Source organism: Melospiza melodia, chromosome 13 (assembly GCF_035770615.1).
Source record: "Melospiza melodia melodia isolate bMelMel2 chromosome 13, bMelMel2.pri, whole genome shotgun sequence".
Taxonomy (NCBI): Eukaryota; Metazoa; Chordata; class Aves; order Passeriformes; family Passerellidae; genus Melospiza; species Melospiza melodia.
The window spans coordinates 22519079-22542851 of record NC_086206.1 but is presented as its reverse complement, the minus strand read 5'-3'; the positions used below and the strand labels follow the sequence as shown (position 1 = coordinate 22542851).

Here is a 23773-nt window from a genome sequence, read left to right as displayed (position 1 = left end):
CCCCACCTTTGTCAGGCTGACTCCTCAAAGCAGAGCTCAGCTCTGCTCACTCACAGCTACTGAGCACAACAGGCTCCTGCTAACACCAGAGCACCTGAGAGATGCAGAGAAACCCTGAATGAGCACAGAGACAAACCAGGACTCCTGTGCCACTTTGCTCTCCTTTTCCGCGTTTAAGACATTTATGCTCTTTCTACAGCTTTTTGGTATTTTACCTTGATTTGATGTCACAGCTCACCTTCCTATGAAAGGAACCAGGTCAACAATTCCTCAGTTAATCAAAACGATATTATTTTAACTTAACTTTTCATTTCCTATGTTGCAACTTATTTGCTGAGAAGCCAGCGCTCCTAAAGACACTCTCTCCTGAACTCACCATGCAGGAAGAACCCAAAAGCAGACTCTTCTGAATTATTAATGCTCTGCTCAGTTCTGGACCAAAGTGTAAGGATGGGAAAGATCTGCCTCACTTCTCACAAAGCTCATAGCATGTGTATCTGAGCCAAAAGGGCCAACCTGGTGTCCTGTGTTAATAAAACACAGGCAGGGCCTCCCTCTGCAACCCTCGGTGCGAGACTTGCAACCATCAAGTGCACAGCTCACAAACTGCTCTCCAGACAGCTCATGGACATCCAAGGTCCTGTCATTTACTTGAGGAGCTTCAGTTAAAACACCCACAACTTACTACACTGCCCTGTGCTTCAGCAGTGAGGGGCTCTGAGCTTCAAAAGCCTCCAATCCCATCTGTCACCGGCAGCAGAGGAACACCACCCCTTCCACCCCTCTCAAACCTGCTCACCTTGTCTTCTCAAGGCAACACAGCGTGGAACAAACCAACCCCTAACAAACACACCTGCCTTTGGGAGTGCCAGTAGGTGACTGCACCTTCTCTCAAGGCTATCCACCAAACTGCTCCCACTCCCCACCCAACCCAGGAGAAGTTCTCAGGAAACACTGTAGTTAGGATGCTTTCCACAACGAGGAAGAACATTCAGCACCACGGCATCCGTAACCCGTGTCTGCTGTTCCATTAACTCCCTAGAAAAACTCTTGGAGAAAATGTACTAGACATGCCACAAGATGAGGAAATACTGCTCTGGGTGAACACAGATGAGAAATCTGCACTGTGTGGCCTCCATGCTTGACCACCACACAAAGGGAGCTCATGGGCTGCCTTTGCTGGGTCTCTCACGTGAACGTGGTGGAAACCCCTTCAGCCTCACCTAGAGATGGAGCCATCGTTGCCATGGGGTTGGTGGGATCAAGCTGGAAGCCCCCCATCATGAACTGTGCATCTGAGGAAGTGCTGTCCATCTTCAGGTTGGGCAGGTTCATGTTCTGTGCCAGGTAGTACTGGTAGAGCTCGGCCTCGGCGGGGGACGGCAGGCTGCCGAGGCCCAGGTGCCGGTTATGCTGCATCTGGGACATGTTCTGCTGAAGCAGCATCATATTGTGCATGTGCTTCTCACTGGTCATGTGGATCCGAAGGTTTCTAGCTACGTTGGTCTCGTAGTCGCACACCTCGCATCGCCACGTGGGTTTGGTTTTTGGTTTGGTGGGGGAGGGAGCCCCACAGGTGCTACCGATGTTGGCGGCGGCGGCGGCGGCGGCAGCAGCTGCAGCCGCCGCTGCCCCCGCCGTGTGGCTGAACACTTGCTCTCCCCCTCCGTTCTGCAGGTTCTGCATGTTGTTGAGATGCTTGTCGGACTGCATATGAATACTGAGGTTGCCTTTGGTAGTTGTGGAGTAGTTACAGACCTCGCAGCGGAAGGGCTTGTAACCACAGGTGTAGCTCTCGCCCCGCGCCAGCCGCGGGTGCGGCTGCCCGCTCTTGCAGTAGACGCAGGAGCCACCCGGCTCGGGATGTTTCTCCTTCATGTGCGCCTCAAGCGTCTGCTGGTACTTGTAGTGCCAATTGCACTTGGGACACTTGAGTGTCTTACACGAGTTGCGAGAATGCATCATGGTCATGTGGCCACCCAGCGACCGCGAGGAGCCCAGGACCGTGTCGCACTTTGGGCACTCCACGCCGCTCCCCGAGGGGCACTCCCCACCCCCGAGCTCACAGAGGGGGCCAGCGTGCTGGTGATGGGAGATGTAGCTCCCGTCCTCGCCCTCCGCACTCTCATTTGGTTCTGGTGCTGTGGCATTGTCTTTATTGGCACTTTCATCGATGAAGTCCAGCCTCCTGCTGCCCTCGGCCACACTGGCTCCGCCGCCCTCATTGTTAAAGCTTAAGTGATTCCTCCTGTTTGCACCATCAAAGACAAAGGAAGAAGCAGAATTAGAACTAGTAGAAGCTGTGCCCCGTGACAAGGTCTGGAGCACGTTAGGCATTAAGGGAGAGTTAGAAATGCTTTGGTTTGAGAGAGCAAGGTCCTTTTTGCTGCTGCCACTGCCTGCCACAGCCCCAACATCCTCCTGGGGCCGGTCCTCCAGTTCATCCTCCAACTCGTTTGGAAATAGTCCTTTGCAACCCTCATCATCCTCATCTTCTTCCTCTTCCTCCTCTTCCTCTTCCTCCTCCTCCTCTTCCACATCCTCCTCCTCCTCCTCTTCCACCTCCTCGGCCGGCTCCACCTTTTCCGAGAGGCTGTCCTGGTCGTCCCCCTCTTGTTTCTCCCCCCCTGCCACCCCAGGGTCCTTCCCCTCTGAGGATTTGGTGGGACTGGAAGCCAGCGGGCCCAGGGGGACTGAGGTAATGGGAGTCTTCAGAGCCGAGCTGGTCAGCCCACCCAGGTTGAGGAGTGCACTGGGGGCCAGGACACCCGCTGCCGGCGGCGGCTCAGCCCCACCGGCCGCCCCGGCCTGGAGGGCCTGCTCACCTTCCATGCAAATGCCACTGAATTTACCATAAAAACTGTGTCCAGGGCCTATGAGGTTAGCTGCGGAAACGAGAGGGTGCTGAAAGGTTTTGTTTTTTGGTTCCAGAAAGCTGACAAGGGGTTCCTTGTCTTTGCCTATCCCTTGGATGATAGCGGAGATGTTCTTATTGCTAAGAATTTTCCGCTCCTCCTCACTCAGAGTCATTCGGTGGTCGTGCACGGCATGGGTCACGAACGAGCGGACATACCCGAAGGAGAGCTTGCACAAGAAACACATCAGGATGGGCTTCCTCTTCCCATAGAGCACAAAGCCATCGAATTTGGACAGGTCCACATTGTTGGGAACATCTTTGGATACGCAGGAGCTTTTGGCAGAACCGTCGCTGTTCAGGTAATCCTTGTTGCTTTTGTGTCGCACATCGAAGACGCGGAAGCTGTGCAGGACGGGGCTGATGCCCGCCAGGGCTGAGGTATTCGGGAAGGTCTGGTCTGAGCCCTCAAACCACTTCCCGAAGGATGAGGCTATGTGGAAAGTGTTGATGATCTGCGGGTAGACGGGAGCGGCAGCAGAGGGATCTCCCTGCTTGGGTAGAGAGTTCGGGAGCAGCGAGGGGAGAGTCCCGCTGCCGCCGGCAGCCCCGCTCTGCACCAGCTGGCTGAGGCTCTCCACGATGTAGGCCGAGCCGTCGGGCTGGTAGACGATCTCGCCGGCCAAGTTCTCCACGTCGCTCTCCTCCTCGCCGTCCTCGCTGGTGTCGCTGGCGCTGTCGGGGCGCAGCGCCGGGGCCGGGCGGGCGCCGGCACAGCGGTGCTCCATGTAGCTCTGCAGGCCGGCGAAGGAGGCCGCGCACTGCCCGCAGCTCACCTCCTTGGCCGCGGGCTCGGCGCCGGGGCCCGCCGCGCTGCTCTCGGCGCCGCGCTCGGGGAACGGCACCCTCAGGCTGTCCAGGGGGCCGCAGCTCTCCGCCGCGGGCTGCTCCATGCTGCCGGCCGGCTCGGGGAGGTGCGTGCTGCTGAGATCAGTCCATTGCTGGTGCTGAGGAATGCCGCACCCATTGTCCTTCCCGGGGATGACGGGCGAGTCACAGCCTTCCATGGCAGGGCCGGCACGGAGCGCTCATTGCACCCGCTACGGCTCCGACCTGCGGATGGGACAGAGGAGAGAGGCAGGTGAGTCCGGCTGCTCCCAAAGGACCCCACCACCACCATCACAAGGGCTGCTGACCCCGCTGCTCAGCACCAGAGTGGGGACAGGCAGCCCAGCCTTGGGCACTGCTGGCAAGGAGCAGTGGAAACACGCTGGCAGCAGCAACGCCAGAGGAAAACTGAAGGGGCCTGGAAGGCGGCAATAAACCTGCTTAATGCCTCTCCTAAAGGGAGCCAGCAGGAAGATTGTAGGAGCTGCACTGTGACCCCCAAGGCCTTGGGTCTTCAGAAAACAAAACATCATGGGAAAGCTTGTGACAGGAACAAGATACGACAACAGAACAGTTCTGTGGCTGTGCAGCTCTGGTATTCCCTGGCTCCCCCTAAGGCAGATGCTGTTTTTCTGGGTGTCACCCTTCTGCTAATGGCTTGGGAAACGCAGAGCCATTGCTAGCACACATGCACCTCAATGGGAGACCTGTGAGCCAGACCAACTCACAGCGATTTTGGAGTAACAGAGCTCAGTGAGCACAGGACACGTAACTGCTGTGGTCTGGACAGAGCTTAAACAGAGAGATGTCAGGAAAGAAACCAAACAGGAAATTCCAGACCTGACAAGGGAGCATCCTGGGGACTGCAGAGCGGTCAGCCCGCCGTGCTCCAGGAGCCTCCCAGAGCAGGGCACAGCCTCTGGGCACACATTGCTTCCTCTCACCTTGCAGACAAACGGCACGTGCAGGTCCTGCAGGAGGAGGACACCCTTCCCACCACCTCCATCCCACCAAATCAGTGTGACTGGAGCATTCCCACCAGCTGCCAGGCAGTCAGTGCGCCTGGGCTACTGAGCACGGCCAACACCCAGGGACCCCTGTCATCGTGACCCTTTCTGCTGCACCTGGCCAACAACTCCAGTACTGCAATCCTAATGGAGCCCTCTTCAGCTCACACAAAGTGTGAAGAACTGGAAACCTGCCAGAGGTTTGGCCACCTGCAAAGCCAGTGATGTGCCACAGCAGCCCTACCTGAATTAGTTCAAGCAAAAGAAAACAGAGTGACAATCAGCTTTCTTTTTTCTGCTTTCACTATCTCCCAGTTTATTTTCCTTTACTACACAAAGCCATCCACACTTCCCCTGATTCCTTTAACGTGTCAGTACTTTCTCTCTACATTTGACTTCCAGTGAAGCTCCAAGAAAAAGCATTTACAACTACCACTGATGGCAAAGTCATGCTCTCAAAGCCCATGTACAAGGATGCCTGCAGAAGGACACGCGGGTGGCATTGGGTGGAGATCACAATGTGATCACACACAACATGACTCCACAGCACCTCCAGTCTCACCTTCCCTGGATTCTCTGCCATACACAGCTGTCTCTAGAGTTGAACTGGGAATAATCAGGGATTTGCTCTGCAGCAGCAGTAACCTGGTGCACTGAGCAGAACAAGAAGGAAAAACAGTATCCTGCTGCCAAAAGTCTCTGGGTTTAGTCAGCCAGTTTGTTCTCCTAGCCTAAAATATGCTCCAGCCATGTAACAGCTCCTACTGCACCACTCCCTCCCTAGATCACTGATCCCAGGTCGTTCTGTGTTGAGGCTGCACATTCACCTTCCCACAACACGCCTACCCTCTCCCTTTTCACTGCTACTTCTGCACTGGCAACTGCAATACAAATTAAACCAAAACAGATTTATTCAGGGGACATGAGGAAAAAGAAACTCTATAAGCCTTGTACCCTTGCCAAGTGAAGTTTTAGGAATATCTATGCAAACTTCAAGGCACAACGTGGAGTGAGCACACCCTCCCAATTCTTTCAGACCTGGATCATTCTGTGGGCCAGCACAGCCTGCTGCTGGGACGCACAGCCCGGTGAGGCACAGCCGGGTGAGGCACAGCCACACCTGGGGCCACAGCGGCTCTGCCACCAGGAGCTCCTGACTGGCAGGAGGTGCCTGACTGACAGCCGGGCCAGAAGGGTTAGCAGGGCTGGAGGGGCGGGAGGGTTAACAGCCTGATTGGAAAATCAATGTAATAAATGCTTGGTAAGTTACAGGAACATGCGGGAAGAGGAGGCTGCGATTGATAAAGGACTGCAGCTTTGATGCTGCACTGGGGACTTGTTTATTGACAGGAAAGCCAATCTCTCTGCCGGCCCGGCCCGGCCAGGCAGGCCCGCACGCTCCAATTAATTGGTGGGCTTTTCTGCCTTGGCTTGCTTTAACAGCTCTCCCCCACTCACTCCAAGTTAACCAGCTCAAGATGTGCTATGCCAAAGGAATCTTCTCTCCTCTCCCTTTCCTCAACACAGAGGAGCCCTTACAGGGCATGTGGAAAAACCCAGAACCAAAATGGCCAGCCCAAGCCCTGGACACAGGCTGAGCCCCTGCACAAGACCAAGCTCTTCTGATGGTTCAGTCATCATCAGAGCTGCTCCTAAAGCATTAAAATATTTGTTTCTATTCATGCAGAAGGTGCAGGAATCATCTGTTCAAAATGAAAACAGCAATTTCCTTACTATAGCAAACCAGGTTCTAAGCAGGAGCTTGATGCAGTTATTAGTCCACTATTGGGCCCCGTGTCTTCCACCACCCCAGAGTGCCCCTGGGCCACCTGTGTGGGGACAGACACAGTGTGAGAGCTCAGATGGACCGACAGTGGTGAGCTCCACACCTCCCATTCGCTCCCCCTGTCGCCCTCTCTGCTCTGTTTATCAGCCAGTCAATAAGAAAAGGTAGTTCTTACTTAAGGAGGCAGAAGTCAACTCGTCAGGTCGATCAGCACTCTGTCTGTAAACATGGTTTCCCGTAAAATCAATGAACTCCAGTTACAGGGAGAACAGCCTGAGTGCCAGAGACTCTGTGCTCTCACATTGCCCCAGCGGCAAAGAAGGGCTCTCCTGCTCCCTTCTGCAGCCTCCCATCCCACCACTGCCATGCCCACCCTGTCCCTGGCCCCTGGCCCTCACAGTCCCTTGGAGCACCCGTGGCACTATGTGGCCCAGAGCGGAGCTCATATGGCAGCTGCAGGTGACAGCACAAGGCTGTGTGCCCCACACTCTGCCACGTTCCCCCCCACCAGGCCTGGCAGCTGGCAGCCATGCCACGCACAACACGCGTGGAGTGACTCCCTGTGCCACCCTGCCAGCTCCTCCAGGGACAGACACCCCGCTTCCAGCAGTGCTTCCTCCAGGGAGGGCTGGTCCCAAAGCGACACGCTGGGCACCCCCAGCCCGCGGCACCGGGCTGCTGCCTCCCCGGGGACACGGCAGGCAGGGAGGAGGGGGCTGCTGCTGCTGCTGCCCGGGCTTCCCGAGAATTAAATATCAACAGCCGTGCTGTGTAATTTTAAATTGTTAATTAGCACAGGGTTAATTAGGCGGCCCTTTCACAAGAGGCTGTTTGGCAGTAAACCAAGACTAGAAGCAATGAGGAAGGAGGAAAACAAAAGGAGAAAGCGACAGTGAGAAACTGTTCCCTCAGCTAATGACCCACATGGCACCATGGAAAAGAGGGCGCCGAGGACAGGGAGAAGGTACAGGCAGATGCACTCCAGCCACAGCCATGGCCTGGCTGGCAGTCCTGCAGGCTGCCCTCCCCTGCCCAGCTGCAGGGAAGCACTCCGGCCCTCAGTCAGCTCCAGGGCGCCCGTGGCCCAGCAAAGCCAAAAAGGACACAGGTGGGGGAGCACAAGGACAGCACAGGACTAAGGGTGCACTCAGCCTGGCCTTCTGCAGCGTCCTCAGAAGGACAACACCTGGCACTGGTGATGCTGTCCAGGCTGGCCAAGAAGCTCCTGTCTCAACAATGGCGCTTGATGACCCTTGGGATGGACACAGCACGGGTGAGCAGCCAACTCAACTTGATGGTCACAGAAACACAGAACAGCTTGGGCAGGGCCCTCGGAGGTCCCTGGGAACAGGAATGCTCAAAGCTCCCCAGAGCAGGAGCCCAGGCAGGCTGTGAGGAGCCCCCGGGGCCCTCTCAAGTGCCCACACAAGGAATCTGCAGCAGCAAAGCTTTCTGGGCTGCCTCCTGGCACCTGGCGCGCTGCACAGCACTCGGGTAACACTTAGGAAATTGCAAATGGGAAGACACGATAAAAATAATTGCCTAGGATCAAGAATTCAAAAATTAAGGAAGAACAGAACGTATGTTGCCAAAGCAACTTCAATTTTGTTCCTTTATGCATATGAATTATGATACTGCCTGCAATTAGGTGAGCACACGCTGCCTTGCTTGGCAAGCAGGACAGTCACAGAAGAGGGTAAAACAAGGTGGCAGGAGCATGTTGTCACTTTATGTGATTTCTACAGCAGCTGCTATCACACAAATATGTTCCTAGAATAGAAAGATCTTTTCAAATTTCCTCAGCAACACTGGCTGGAGATTCGAGTGGCAATACCAAGAGTTTCAATTCCCACTTCCGTAAAATGCTTCTACCTTTTAAGTTAAACAGAAGACAGGGATCCCAGCTCTCTCACATTCATTAAGGTGCCAGAAAGCAGCAAGATACCTGCCAGCCTAAGGCAAGTGCTGAAAACTCTGCAACAAGGCTTGAGATTTTAGGATAAAATGGTACCTATGTGCCAAAACCTGAGCAGAACAGGGAACATGGATGCACAGTGTGAAGAATGATTTCTAGCTGGGGTTTTCCCACCAGCATTTTACAACATAGTGCCTTGGGATTTCTCTTATGCAATTCCCAACCAAAAAAACCAACCTGAAAATACTGATATTTATTTGCCAAGTTCAACATTTTAATTAAGCAATTACAAACTAATTTTTCCTTTTCACATAGCAAGTTATATTTTACTCCTCCCCAAATGAGACCAAGCAGTGTTTTAGCACACACCCTGATCACAGTGGAGTTGTTTCACTGGCAAACATTGTCTGATGAGCAAGATACCAGTCTTGCCAAATCCTGAACACCTTACATCTCTCTTCCTCTTTTGCAGTGAGGCTCCACCAACCAAAAGCCCAAGCTCAATGCTGACTTCCTCCAGCATTCTGCTCTGCACCAGACTGTTTCCACCTGGACACACAGCCACATCCAACACCTCTGCAGTGGGAGCAGAATGAACAAGCCACTCTGCCTGCTGGTGGAAGAAACACCCAAATAACATTGACCCACAGGTTCCGAAGCGTTGGGGCTGCAAGTCCTCACAAACTGGGTGGTTATCCCAACTAAGCCAAGAATTCATAGAATTGAAGAATCATTTGGGTTGGAAAAGACTCCTCAGATCATCATCTAACCATTAACCCAGCACTGCCAAGGCCACCACTAACCCATGTCCCCAAATACCACATTACAGGCCTTTAAATCCCTCCCTGGGATGGTGACTATACTACTGCCCTAGCAGCTTGTGCTAGTGCCTGAGCACCTTCTCAGTAAAAACATTTTGCCTCTGTGGCAGTCCCTGTGAACACTGCGAGCCTTCCCCTCAGAGCGACTCCAGCCATGGACCCTGAAGGGCCCCAGGTCCCAGAAGGGGATGATGAGGGAAGAGCCATGGGGCACCTCAAAGGAGAGGACAGCGCTGGTCCAGCAGGGCGCCAGCCGTGTGGAGGGGCTGCTCCAGCTGAGAGTGCCGGCGCTGTGCACGGCCAGGGTGCGCGGTGACACGGGCCAGGTGACACCACGAGGTGACATGGGCTCCATCCTTGGCGTGGGGTGACACAGACTCCATCCACAGCACGAGGTGACATGGATGAGGAGACACGGGCTCCACCCACGGCACGGGGTGACATGGGCTCCATCCACGGCAATGGCACAAGGTGACACGGCTCCATCCACGGCTCCATCCACGGCTCCATAGACGGCACAGCCGGCCCCTCAGATCCTCCCGGCATCATTAGCATAAACAGCTTTTCAACCAGCAGGAAGCAAGGGGAACGCTGAACAAAACAGGGCTGGAAGCTGCAGGGCTCAAGCACTTGGCATGAAAGTGACAGAAAGGGGCTCCTTGAAAAGGTGAACATTGCACATTGTCCACGTTTTCCCTCTGCCCTTCACACCAGCTAAAGCTGAGCCAATGGGAGTAACACGAGTCAGGCAGCTTTTCAGAAGGCACTTTGTTATGAACTATTATTCCAAGTTTACTGATCCCTTTGAGCCAGCTACTGCACTACACACAAAAATACTTATCTAATCTTCAGCCCACTGCCATTGAGAGTGGAGTGATCCCATGGAGGGCCAGAAGGCTTTCTGAGAGCAGCTGGGGACAAGAGCACTTATTCTTTCAGGAGATTCTTAGCACTAAGAATATTTTGCAGCAGAGGTAAACTGGCTTCAGTCGCATTTCTCTCTACACAGCAAACTGAAGCACTTGCTTAGCTCATACATGACAGGGCATTCACACGCTCCCAGGGCACAGAGCTTGCTCTCAGGTTCTGCAGGATCCTCTCGAGTAGGACACCACAGAAGTCCCAGGTTTTGTTTCAAAACGTCACACATCTCACGATTCTGCTGTCGTGCAACTCACCCCTTTGCTCCAAACCCCCAATCTTTCTTGTTAAATGGTGTTCTCAGCCTATGCTGCTGCATAAATAACTACATTTGCATCTGGTTTGCATTTTCAGCGCACTGTTGTTGATCCAACTCCAAAACTAATCAAAGAGCTGCTGAGGACAAATTGCTTTGCTCTGTCACAGAGACCCCAGAGTCCCGCAGGTTGTCCCAAGCCCCAGTGCCCTAGGAAGTGAGCTGTGCTCATGCCCCCATTTTGCCGGGCTGCAGCTTGTCCTGTGTGCCCAGTGCCCGTGGCTCGCACCAGTCCCAGCTGCCACAGCTGTGTGCGGGCCCCGTGTCCCTCACAGACCCTGCGCTGGGCAAGCGCTGCCCGCACCGAGCCCCAGGTGTGCCTGTGGACGCAGCAGCCCTGAAGGGCTCGCTCTGCAGCCCTGCCACGTGGCTCTGGGATCAGACACAGCCCAAGGGCCGCTGCTGTGATGCCAGGCTGTGCTCACAGCGAGCACAGGGACTCACTCACCAGCACGCCCTGCCAGGCTGTGCTCACAGGGACTCACTCACCAGCACGCCCTGCCAGGCTGTGCTCACAGGGACTCACTCAGAGCACGCCCTGCCAGGCTGTGCTCACAGCCATAGGACTCACCAGCACGCCCTGCCAGGCTGTGCTCACAGCCATAGGACTCACCAGCACGCCCTGCCAGGCTGTGCTCACAGCAAGCACAGGGATCACCAGCACGCCCTGCCAGGCTGTGCTCACAGCCACAGGGACTCACCAGCACGCCCTGCCAGGCTGTGCTCACAGGGATCACCAGCACGCCCTGCCAGGCTGTGCTCACAGGGATCACCAGCACGCCCTGCCAGGGCTCCTGCCTCTGCAGGCTCACCCAAACAACATGTGCGCTCCAGACTGGTGTCAAGGGCCAAGCCAAGGCTAAGAGGCAGACTCATAAGTCATGCACATCTCCTCTGCCAGGGCTCGGATCCAGTCCTTGTTAGGAAGCAGACTCACTGCGACACTCTGGGCTCGGTTGCTCTTTCCCACCCTTTGGGAAAGCCGATGCTTTGGAGCGGGAGAGCAGGCTTAGAGGCATGAGGTCATTCTGTAACCATTCCACTGGCTGCTCACACAAACACCACGGCTCATACGTCAGCTCTGAACCACACGCTGGGCTTGCACAGTCCCATCACAAAGGTCACCGGGATGTCTGCTCACACCAGCCATTCATGTTTCAGTACAAACACCACTTACAGCCGCATCGCTGGAAGATAATCCAAAAAACCCCTAAAACAGGTAAGAAACTTGCTGGTATAGCTGGGAAACCACCACATTTAGACCAACCTTTAGGCCAACTTTTAGCAGATCCAAGTGGTCCCATACTCCTGTTAACAACATTCACATTTGTTCCTTCTAAAACTACACCCTGCTCCAGACTTCATACACAGCCTAAGCATGTTCATTATCTGGCCAAAATAAATTCTCCAGATTGCAGCAACCATCAGGAGTCAACACCTCTGGACCACTTGACAGCTCAAAGTCTCAAGTTCATGCTCTCCACGTGCACAGCATGCAGTCCCTCCATCAGCTGCTGCTACATCTCTGGTGCACCTCGGAGCCATCACTGTGAAACATTTAACCACCTCAGCTGGGGAGAGCTGACACAGACCCAGGTAAATGGGGACGCCAAAGATGTGCCCGATGCATCTGCAGGCATGCCAAGGCCAGTGAGCACCACACAGAGCACACCGCGAGGCACGCAGGGGATGAGGGAGGAAGTTGCTAAGCACACGTCTCCAGACCTCCAGGACTGAAAGTGTTACTCAGCTGCCTGGCCTCTTGCTAATTGTGGGTTTTATTTTTATTTCCTATTACCCTCTTGCACGCCTGATGAGATTATCTTACCGGAACTGACACAGCTGGAGGCTGCAGCCATACATGGAGCCTCTCAGGAGGCAATGCAATTTTATTTTCATTGATCAGGAATCAGCAGGGCAGTAAATGATGGGAAATTCCATTAGGAGAAATACTGGGCCACAAGACCCAACTACCCAGGTACAACCAAATCCCAGAAAGTCCCGTCGTTCCTCAAAGCCCCATTGGGATGCAGACAGCAAATCATCGTTCTTCCTCCCAAAATGGAGCCAGCGACTAACCTGATATTGCTAATTGCCGCCTGCGCTGCCAGAAGCGGAGGCAATGCTGTCAGAGCACCCCCAAGGGCTCGCTTAGCCCACACAGTGCCTTGGGCAGAGCCAGCAGCCCTGCTGCCCCGCTCAGCCCAGCGCCTGCCGCAGGGCCAGCCTGTGTCCCAGCAGGTGCCCGTGCCACCGGCTTTGCTCCCACAGCCAGGCAGGTGTGAGTGGTGCCGGTGCCAGGGCCCCAGCCAGTGCCAGCAGAGCCGGGCCATGCCAGGGGATGCCCGGCTCCCGCTCAGAGCCCAAGGCGCAGGAAAGCACGACAGTGTCACTGCAGAGAACAGCCCTCCTCCTCCAAGGGCTGCTGTCTCGGGGCACACAGCACTCTGGCGTCTCTGGGACCCCCGTGTGACAGAGCACCACACCCCACACAACTCTCTTGCAAGCCCAAACTCCTCTGAGCCCAAACTGGGAAGAACCAGGTCAAGCCCTCTATTTTTACCCCCCCATACACAGGATATGCACTCAATCCCTCGCTCCTGCATCAAATCCCACTGTCTGGCCCCGGTTCAAAGCCTGCCCCACGCTGCTGTCCCTTGCTGCACACACCTGGTGGCAGGTGAGCCCAGGCCCCGCAGGATGGCCGAGCCACCGAGAGCGCAGGGGTTAACGGGAGCTGAGCGTGGCACGGCTCTAAGGGTGATCAATACCAGCCAGATACTAAAGCAGCATAAGCCACATTATTGACTGCCAAGCAGATGATAAAACTGTTTATTATGATAATTGTGGGGTGCCTACAAGGTGCTCCTAGGGCTGTCTTGAGCTTTTTACCAAAATAAGAATTGCCAAAGCATCACCTGTCTGCAGCCCCCCGCCCCAGTGAGACCCTTCACACGCCACTGTGCCCACACACTGACCCCAGGGCACCTCCACAGCCCAGCTACCATCACCAGACACAGTCCCTGAACTGTTTATCTTACACACACCCATAGCAAGGTACTCCTACAGCCCCTGTACACCTTCTGGAGCATCCATTCCAGAGAAAACACAGCTCAAACACCAAAACCTGTAACTCCAGCTCTGGATGCTGCTCCTGATCAGCTGAAAATTAATCTCTGTTTCCCACTCTAAAGCACTTCCTTCAGTATTTCGATTACTTTTACCTCTACTCTGGACTTGGTACACAGTTTCCTACATCCTTTTAACAAGATTTAACAGAATTTATCCATTCAGGACCCAAATTCTTGTGCAATGCATTAGGATTCCTTTTTGAGGAGACTGAACTGTGGTGAATACACTCGGTGTGGAAGATCCCGCAGGTGCACGTGCATGCAGGCATTACCTCAGGACAGGTGACACACTGCAGCCTGTCACCTGCCGCTGTGTGTCTGCAGGGCCAGCAGCCGAGCTGCCAGCACACAGCACGGCAGCCTTTGGATTCTGAAGTCGTTTCAAATATCAAAATAGTTTCTCTTGGATTAAACTCAGTAACACGGATGCCCCAGCCTCCAGAAGTGATGCCAAAGTGCCTGGTGGGATATGCTCTGGCAAAAGCATCTACTGCTCCTCCACCCGCGGGAACAGTGGCTCTAACACATTGGGCTCCACTGCCACCACAGTCAAGTGACAGCTGAAAATGACTTTAACAAGGGCTGAAGCTCCAGGGTTCTGTCAGCAGCTCCATGGGCAGTAATTAAGGAGTATGGGTCCCATTACCTCCCAGTACAGACAAGGCTCTGACAGCTCCATCTCTGTGTTAACCCCAAGGACCATTTGCTATGGGCTGCAGGCAGCACCCAGTGCCACCTCCGCTGCCTTGCCTGGCTGCTCCTGGGCAGCTGAATGGCCTTCTCTAACTAATCACTGGTGACATCTGCAAAATCAACTTTACACCAGCAGCCTTACTGTGTGTGGACTGGCCTCAACCTGGACAAGAGCACAGGGAGTGCCTCTGGTCAATGCTCTGTCCCTTCCTCCTCCCCCTAATGCCTTCCCTCATCAGAACCAGAATAACACACCCTGTTGTCTCCCGCTCGTCCCCTGTTCCTTGGTGCCTCCCACCCTCTAAAAGATGCCACTTCTCCCACAAGCACAGTCAGCCAAAGACTCTCAAGCCAAGTTTTTCAGGGTGAACGACAGAACCTTATGCCTCCACAAGTGTTTCATCATTCAATGCTGAACCAGCCCCTTCCTTCTCAGCTGCTCTTTCCCCTGCACATCTGTACTGCAGGACATGGTGAGGATGGTGCCACAGCTCTCCATCTCACTTGCAGAGCAATGAGAAGGGCAATGCTGGAATTGACAGCACAACTGCACCCAGCACCCCAAGGAGCCAGCACACCATGGCACACAGCCGCTGCCTTACAGGCTGGAGATTTGGACATGAGCCTCTACACTTTGTCCACTCTGACCCAAACACGGGTGATGGGCTGCAGAGCCCTATGACATTTATTCCAGAGGTCTTGGAGAGCTGGGGCTGTTGTTTCACATGCTCATCAGTATATCAGTTATAAACAAGATTAAAACAATCCCTTCTTACTAAAATCTAGACAAGGGAGAAGATCTCCCTCCCTGTCACCCTTCTAATGAGCCATCTTCCATCAGGGTTGCCCCCTCCTGTATGAGAACAACACTCCAGAAAACAATTGAGTGTCTTAGACAATTCTGTTCTGCTCCTCCATGCCAGTCCTGCCCCTCTCCTGCCCTGTGCAGTGGGAGGGAGCAGTGCTCTGGGCTGGGAGCAGCTCCGTGCCCATCCCGAGCCATCCCTGGCTGGTGCTGCAGCAGGGCCCGCCTGGCATCTGGGCCCTTCCACAGCCCCTGGACCTGCAGCTCTGAACACACAACTCGCTCTCCTCTTGCAGAGAAGGCTGGGACAGCAGACTGGGGCCCCAGCAGCACTTACTTTTCTTGAAAACATCTGTTTTCATTATCACTATTACTTTTAATTAGCACTTTACAGCAGCCCTGAGCCCTCCCAGCTGGAGGAGAGCTCTGCTCCTAAATGAACAATTAGAAGGTGCACTAAGGGAATTTTTTTCTCATCTTCAGAACCCAGTTTTTCAGCAGAGCTCAAAGACAAACCATCTGGTTAAAGGAGCTCCCTTGAAGAGGTCTCTTCAGGCACGGCTCAAAGCCTGCAGGTCACCTGGGGATCCCTACGGCGTGAACGGCCACTGAACTCAGGAACCTGAAACACTGAACTGATTACTAGTGTCAGGGTCTTAACACCTGTACCCTCAGTGCTCACTGAACGGCCTCCTCTTCCTCACCCAGTCACAGTAATTGCCCTGCAGAAAATCAAAGACTTTAATGCCCATCTCACTCGTGCAAGGCCCTTGCTCAAGAGTTCAGGCCAAGCTGAAAGACAGAGCCCTATTAAATGCATAAGGAAATAGGTCCCTATGAAGCATAATTACTAGAAACATGGACTCCTGATCAAGGGCTCCTCTGAAACCCAGCAATGAAAAACATCCGCATGAAAGCCCCCAGAGACAGCCTCAGCCATTGCAAAGAAAGCAGAAGGACAGAGGGGTGAAGTGTCAGGATCAAAGGGCTGTCCCAGGGCCACCACTGCCATCTCAGCAGCCCTGCCAGTACAGCACCCACAGACCCCAGCCTTTTAATTAAGAACGAGCCACGACGCTCCAAAACCCTTCAGTCAAAACCTCATCTCTTGTACCCCTGGCTGTTCCCTCAGTGCTGCCTTGGGGAGCCCCCAGCCCCAGCACCCCTCTGCCCCAGCAGGGCAAACACGGAACGGTGACCAAGGCGCCTCCCCCTCAGCATCCCCAAATCCTCCCATCCCACAGACTCCCACTGCAGCCACGCAGCATCGCTGCATTTTCCACCCCCCAAGTCTGGACCTGGAATATGAGCCTTGTGTTCAACGAGCATTCCAGAACAATTCTAGAAATCCTAAAGTTGGATGGATGGCATGGCTTACAGTAACACCATATTATAAATTCCACTCCAATTTGGAATCCTTTAAGTCACCCAGGCTCCCCTACACCCCATCACATTTTCCTTCCTCCTCACCAGCACTGAGCTAAATTCCATGGGAGTGAATTTCATATAAATGTCAAATAAAGGTTACTTAATTATTTACCCTCTGATTACACCTCCTGCCATGGGAAGTTTACTTAAGCTACTCAGGTGGGACATGGTTTGCAGTGTGCAGCCTGTGGTGATGGACAGGAACGGCAGCAGAGGATCCCTCTGGAGCCCAGAGAGCCTGGTCAGGGCAGCCAGGGCCACCAGCCCCGTGTCCTGGGCACACCCACAGTGCTGTCCTGGGCACACACACAGTGCAGCCAGGGCCACCAGCCCCGTGCCCTGGGCACACACACACAGTGCTGTCCTGGGCACACACACAGTGCAGCCAGGGCCACCAGCCCCGTGCCCTGGGCACACACACACAGTGCTGTCCTGGGCACACACACAGTGCTGTCCTGGGCACACCCAGAGCCTCCCGGGGCCAGCCCTGCCCTGCCACCCGCACCCTGGGCACCCACACCTGCCAGCAGCATCTCCTCTGCCCAGCACCTGCGAGGCAGCAAGGACTGGGAGCTCTGCTCAGCTCTCCAGCAGCTGTCTCCGCACAAGGGGAAGCAAATGCCTCCAGTGCCCAATGGGCCCAGATACTGATCAGACCGCAACACAACACAGGGGGAAAACGACACAAAACAATTAATTCTTGGCTCCTTGCTTTAGCTCTGGGCGAGGGAAGGTGCACAACAGAGCGAGAGGAGACTGGAACAGACAGAGGCTGGGATGTGCTCCAAGAGCCCCAGGGGCAGCAGCGCTGGCTCCCAAGCCCACAAACACAGGGCTGCTCTCCAACAGGTGAGGGCTCCGGCAGCCTCCTGGGCACAGGCAATGGGGAAAGCCTCTACAGTAAGACTGAGTCACACTTTGCCATGCCAAACCCCTTAGAGAGAGAACAGGGCTGAGCCACATCTGATAAATCCATCTTCTGTGACCAGGTCTGCATGGAGGTAGGAAAGGATTCAACAACTGATTCCCCAGCTCAACTGATGTGCACCCTGGAGTTGGCAATGGAAGGCCAAGAAGAGAACAACACGAGAAACTGCCACTTCTACAGCACAGCCATCTGAAAAGGAGGCTTGAAATCCAGCCTTCATTCCCAAAGGCAGCTTTCTGCCTCCTCATCCAAGTTCCAAACAGCAAAGGTGAGCAACACTCTTGCCTCAACCACACTCAGCTGCTGGCCATGCCTGTGTGCTCCAGGGACAGCACGATGTGACTGTGTATGTACGGTGACCAGCACTCCTGACACTGGCACAAGTCAGACAGGTCACCTTTACCAAATGGGCAAAAATAAAAATCTCTCAGTCATAAAATAGACTGGAACAACGTGAAGCTTTTCCAAAACTTGCAACTTCATTACTGCAGGCCAATGAAGATGCATTTACTCTCTAACAGTTTCCTCAGGAAAACTGAGGACTCACTGGTCCAATTTAACCATGTCCTGCCCACGCTGAGAGCAGAATTAGTGCTGTATCAGAGTGTGCATGCTTCGCTTTATTTTAAAAAATTTAAAAAGGGGCAATATACAGGGCAACAGGAACAGAGGTTTAAGAGAAAATTCAATATGGTAAATACCAAGTGACTTAAAAAGAAATAGAACAGAAATAAAATGGGAAAGTTGTTCCTTATTTTTCTTTCAAATTCAAACCCCCAAATGCAAAGTGATCTTTCTTTCAAAAGCAAAACCCCAGTTGGGAAAAACTTAATTATGAAGGCCTTCTTCAAAGGTTTGCGGCATAGGACACATGAAAAGACGGGGGAAAAGAGAGTTTGAGCTGCAGAAAGACACAGTTCTGCAGGGTGACAACCCACCTGCAGCCTGTGCCCGTGCAGGGCAGTGGGGCTGACACTGCACCCCACCACCCACAACAGTGCATGTCTGAGGCTCCTTCTGTCCCCTGCTCCCCTGTGCCCCGCAAAAAGAATGAACTCACTCACACAACAAGTGTCTGACAGCCCAACTCCTTCCCCCCATCCCTGCCCCGGGCCAGCAGCAGCAGCAGCAGCAGCAGCAGCAGCACCCCGTGCAGCATGCGCTGACAAGGCTCTAATTACCTGCGCCAAGGAGGATCAGGAGAGATCTCCAGGCCTACAGCCATCATTGCTCATCCAGCCCAGCCTCTGGAGCATCAAAAGCTGAGTGACTGACTCTCCACCAGCTGATCCAAGAGCATCAGTCTGGAAGGGAGGCTGACAAGTAGCCCTGAATGCCCTGTTTATCAATAAAAGTAGTAAGCACATGAATTTTAAGTCATAGGTTTTACAGGCATGTCCCTGAGCTTTCAGAGCTTCGGGATCCTCCTTGAGGTCCTTCCCCTCATCCAGAGCTGAATTCAGGCCCTTCCTTCTCAGTGACACAGTGAGCCAGACTGAACAGGAGGAGTTGGAGCCCAGCCAGCTGTCATGTGAGCTCCAGGCTCCATGGGGACATAAAATCAGCCATCAGACCTTGAAAACCTACCCAGCCCATAACAGTGTTTGGTGGACTACACAGCCATAAATGATGCCAGATCCCTTTTCTGGGCTCCCTAAAATCTGCCCTTCTGAATGCATCCACACACCATCTCCTCAGAGCTCAGCCTTATCTGCTCCTTGCCCCCAGCTCTTCAAGGGATGTGATAAGCTGAAGACATTTTATAAAATAACATTTCCCTGGCTCTGTTGCCTAACCCATTTCCTGATGTGAACCACCCACTGACATAGATGATCCTATGAATGACTCTCCGTCCTACTTAAAACATCTCTTGGTGCCACGGTAAATGCCAGCATTAAAGACACAGCTGTGAACAAGCCACTCAACTAAAATAATAAAATTATTTTTAAAAATTTTAACACATCACCACCAGCAGGAACAAGATGGAGGAGAAAACTAACCCTCCATGACTACTTTTTTCCCAAGGGACACAGGTGTGGGAAACACATGAGCTTGTGCCTTGCACAGAGATGGGCACTGTCTGTGAGACACACGGACACCTGATGGGGAGCACTAGCCGCTCTCTCAGGGACAGCAGGGCTGCAGGAGGGTGCATGGCTGGGCAGAGTGGGACGCAGGAGCCCCAGGGGCAGAGCTCTGCAGCCAGGGCACGCTGCCCCGGGCAGTGCCCACTGGGACACAGCTCCCACGGCCCAGCTCCAAACCAGCTCCCTTTTCTCAAGGGGGAGGATGAGCTCAGCAGCAGCCACTGTCTGGCACGAGAACTGCGAGGCCGAAGGCCACGGCAGGCACTCCGACCCTGCCTGAAAGCCAACGTGAACACCCCAGCTTCATGAGGACAGAGGGGAATTTCCAGGGTGCGAGCACACAGCAGCAGTTGGAGTCCAACCTCGGCTCTGCTGAAGCCACACATGGAGGAGGCCCTGAAAATCCAACAAAAATCTGGAATGAGAAGATCCCCTGGGTCTCCCAGCTGCATCTGCAGGCAGTGAAATGGTGCAGCTGGCTGTGCTAGTCATGAAATGAGATGAGCTTTCTGGTATCAGCCTGAGTCAGAGGACAACCCTTGGGGCAGTCCTGAGTCTAAGATCCTCTGATGAGGAAGAAGCTGATGCATCGTGGACTGTCAGATCACCGGTGCTGGCCTCCAAGATGACAGTGACTGATTTTCTTTTTAATCATAAGCTGCAGTTGCCAGAATGACCCGTCAGAGCCAAGGCTCAGCCTGCAGATCAAGCAGCTGGAGCTGCTGCAGCAGGCAGAGCTGGCACACAGGGGCAGAGCAGCTTCCACAGGCACAGAAGCTGCACAAGAACCCCCTCAGAAGGTGCATGGCAGAAGGCAGCAGAACACACAGTGGGACAAACATCCCTGACCCCGTGCACTGGAAATCACAGACAGCAAATTCCACCAAGTTCTAGTCCAGCAGTAGTAAAATGAAACAAGGGAAGAGCAGGACAAACTGCCAGGGCAGAGGCAGCAGTGCCAAGGAGCTCCCCAGCCACCCCTAGTGCTCATGCCCTGCACAGCACAGCTGGCACTGAACGTGCCAAACCAGAGCTGGGGTGTAACGTGGGCTCTCTTTGGTCCCGACCTACTGCTGCCTCCAGCCACCCCAGCACAGGGCTGGGACAGCCCTGCAGAGAACGCCTGCTGCGGGATGATCTGCACTCTTCAAAGGTTTCAGTAATGATCATCTATTTCATTTCAGCTTCCACGATTCTTTATAGGAATTTATTTCTTGTTTAAAGACTCAAATTCAAGTATAGAGAAAAGGCCAATCGTTACTGTCCCTCTGAACCCCAGGGGCACAGCAGCATGGCACTGTCCTCTTCCCACTTCACACCTGGCTGTCATTCCAGTGGCACCTGTGAGCACTGTGAAGCACCACAGATGACTTCAGGTTCAACTGCTCTCTCAGATCTGTCAGCCAAGAATGAGCCTTCCCAAACCTGAACCAGCCAGGTCCAGAATGCCCCCAGGTCTCTTGAGGGAGACTGAATGGAAACTGGGAGTGCAGCACAAGGACAGACCGGCTGCTGCTCCAAAGCAGAGAGGGATGGAGGAGCCACCCCAAAAGCAGCAGCACCCAGGGCCAGAGAGATCAGAACCCCCCAGCACACACACGACTGCTCCAGCCCCACGGGACCATTCACCTCAGCCTCCAAGATATCTTCCCTGCCTCTGCATTTGCTTTTAATGTTTCATGATTTGAGCTAAAAATAGCAGCTGTCATGGAATCACAGACTGGGCTGGAAGGGTCCTTAAAGCTCAGCTCACTCCGCCCTCTGCCATGGGCAGGGACACCTTCCACCAGATCCGTTTGCTCCAAGCCCTGTCCAGCCCAGCCTTGGACACTTCCAGGGATGGGCACACACAGATTCTCTGGGCAGCCTGTGCCAGGGCCTTGTATCTAATCTAAATCCACACAATCTAAAACAATTACCCAAGTACATTTTCATGGCTCAGGAACTGTGCAGGGTACAGACGGCCAATACCTGAGCTCAGGCAGGGCTGGGGAGGGAGACACTGCTGTGGGGTTTATTTCTGTCCTAACAGAGAGAGCTGCAAGTACTCTGAAGGCAAGAATAATAAAAGAGAGAGCAATAAATGAAGACCAGATCTAACATAAAGTGCATTTATCAAACACACACTGAAAACTAACCCTGTGTCTCCCTTTACTGAAAGAACTGCCCCTTCTCCCACACTGCACCGGGGAGCTGTGCTGGAGAGGACGGGCAAGAGCTGTGATCTAAAAAAGGCAGAAAACTAGGCCAAGAGCAGCTGACACCAAAATGATGGAAAGAAAATACTGCCCTGGATAAAGGGTTCCCCTCTTGAAAAGCCTTGGGAGCCTTTGCACTAACATGTCTGTTGGCCTTGCTGCCAATCAGCAGAGACCACCCATCCTCGATGAAATTAAATTGAGAAGCACATCCAACACACTGGAAGACCAGACTGTCACACAGAAAAAAAACTAGGATTTGAAGACTAGAATAACAAGAAAGCAACTAAATCCAAGGTTATGACAGGAAAACTGAGTTTCTGCAGTAAATTCAGGGTTTACCAAGTGGGAATTACACAGGAGGAGACAGACTAATACAGTGGTCAGGATGAACCAAAGGATGCAGCTGGACAAGTGGCAAACACAGTCTCCAGGATGTTGCTCAGATTGTTTATGGAGACAAGGAAGTAATAAAGGGCACATAATAGCACGGCAGGGTCTCAGCTGGAATGATATGCATGGCTGTGAGCACCTGAGCTGGGAGCAGAGGGCAGCTGCAGGTGGAGCACACGTGGGGCAGAGGCTCCCCAGCCAAAGCCAGGCCTCAAGCCCCAGGCCTGTGCGTCAGGAGCTGGCAGTGCCACCCCACAGTGCCCACAGGCTCACCTGCCCCGCATGGGGAACAGGCAGCATTCTCCTTTCCTCCCAGCTCAGCTGCGGGACACAAACTCTGCAGCCCTCGCACGAGCCCCAGGCCTCACTAATGCCACTGCAGGAGAGGCTTATTGCTTTGTAAGCCAACTTTCCTACTTTTCCCTGTTTACTTCTTATGGAGGAAAATAAGAGCAGGCCACAGTGACTGTGCCATGTACTATGCAAGTGTTTGTCAGTTAATATTTTATTCCAGCAAGGTAAGGATCCAGTAAGTGATACCTTGGAGCTGCTCTCCCTTGCTGGGAATGCAGTGAGGAGCTGCTGGGGTCCTTGGAGCAGGTCATGACCCAGCTGTTACACTACAAAACTCTGCTGGGCTGCCCCAGCCTCACCTCCCTGCACAGCTGCTCACACTGATGCCTGCCACCACATGCTCCTGTGCATCTACAGAGCAGCATGTGCGAGCACAAGCCTTCTAAATTTAGCCCTGCTCCTTCCTGCTCCCACCTCTCCTTCCATAGCACAGCAATAATGGTGGCAATCTCTTCTGGCAGCAAGCAGAACTAAAAGGATTAATCTGCTACATCTCTGTAAAAGTACTCCAGTAATTAAGAGGAGCAACTGCTGAACAAGATTAGCAACAGACTAGAACAAAACAGAATAAGCAACAGGAACCTTTACAAAAGCACGTGCCGAGGTGTCACACCTGCCTTCGCAGCATCCCAACAGCAATGCTGCTGCTCCACCCTCACTGGGGCTCAGCAGGCACTGCATGCACACACGTCCTGCTCCCTCTGCTGCCCTGCTTACGCGCTCACCAAATCTACCTCTCTATTGCTTTTTGCCATCATTTTTGAAGTGTCTGAAGAAGACCAGCATTGCCCAAACATGGAGTGGTTGGGTCCCCAGAGCCCCTGGTTACAGAGCAGGGAGCTCTGGGACAGGCACCCTCCGCTTGCTCTGGCTCTGGGGACAAAGGGGAACACCTGCACTGGGACAAGAGCCTGGCCAGGCAGGGGGACAGGCCCACGGTGCCCAGAGCAGCCCGGCCTGCCCCACAAGGGCCATTCCCAGCCTGGCAGGCAGCTGCCACCAAGGCCACCTGCCCCGCCAAGGGCCACCTGTGCCACCAAGGGCCACTGTGCTGCAGAGCCTGCTCTGCCAGGAGCCTGCAGACACTGTGACACTCTCCTCAGAGAGCTGCAGCACAGCCCAGCAACCACTGCTTTAGGCTGGCTCCCTCCTCTCTCCATGCCCTGCAGAGCCCTGACACTACACACTGGCCACAGCAACCTGCCAGCAACACAGGTATGGGAAACACGACCTGAAACATGACCTAAA

The 23773-nt window shown here is 53.9% G+C and overlaps 1 protein-coding gene across 1 annotated transcript in view; it reads right to left on the bottom strand.

The window, feature by feature from the left end:
• The window catches only part of ZFHX3 (zinc finger homeobox 3), a 123866-nt gene that overhangs the window by 78413 nt on the left and 21680 nt on the right, over positions 1 to 23773 (bottom strand). The window contains exon 2 of the mRNA XM_063168255.1: positions 1224 to 3967. Within this exon, the coding sequence (XP_063024325.1) occupies positions 1224 to 3921 (2698 nt within the window). The 5' untranslated portion in view covers positions 3922 to 3967. The remainder of the gene's footprint in view (positions 1 to 1223; positions 3968 to 23773) is intronic.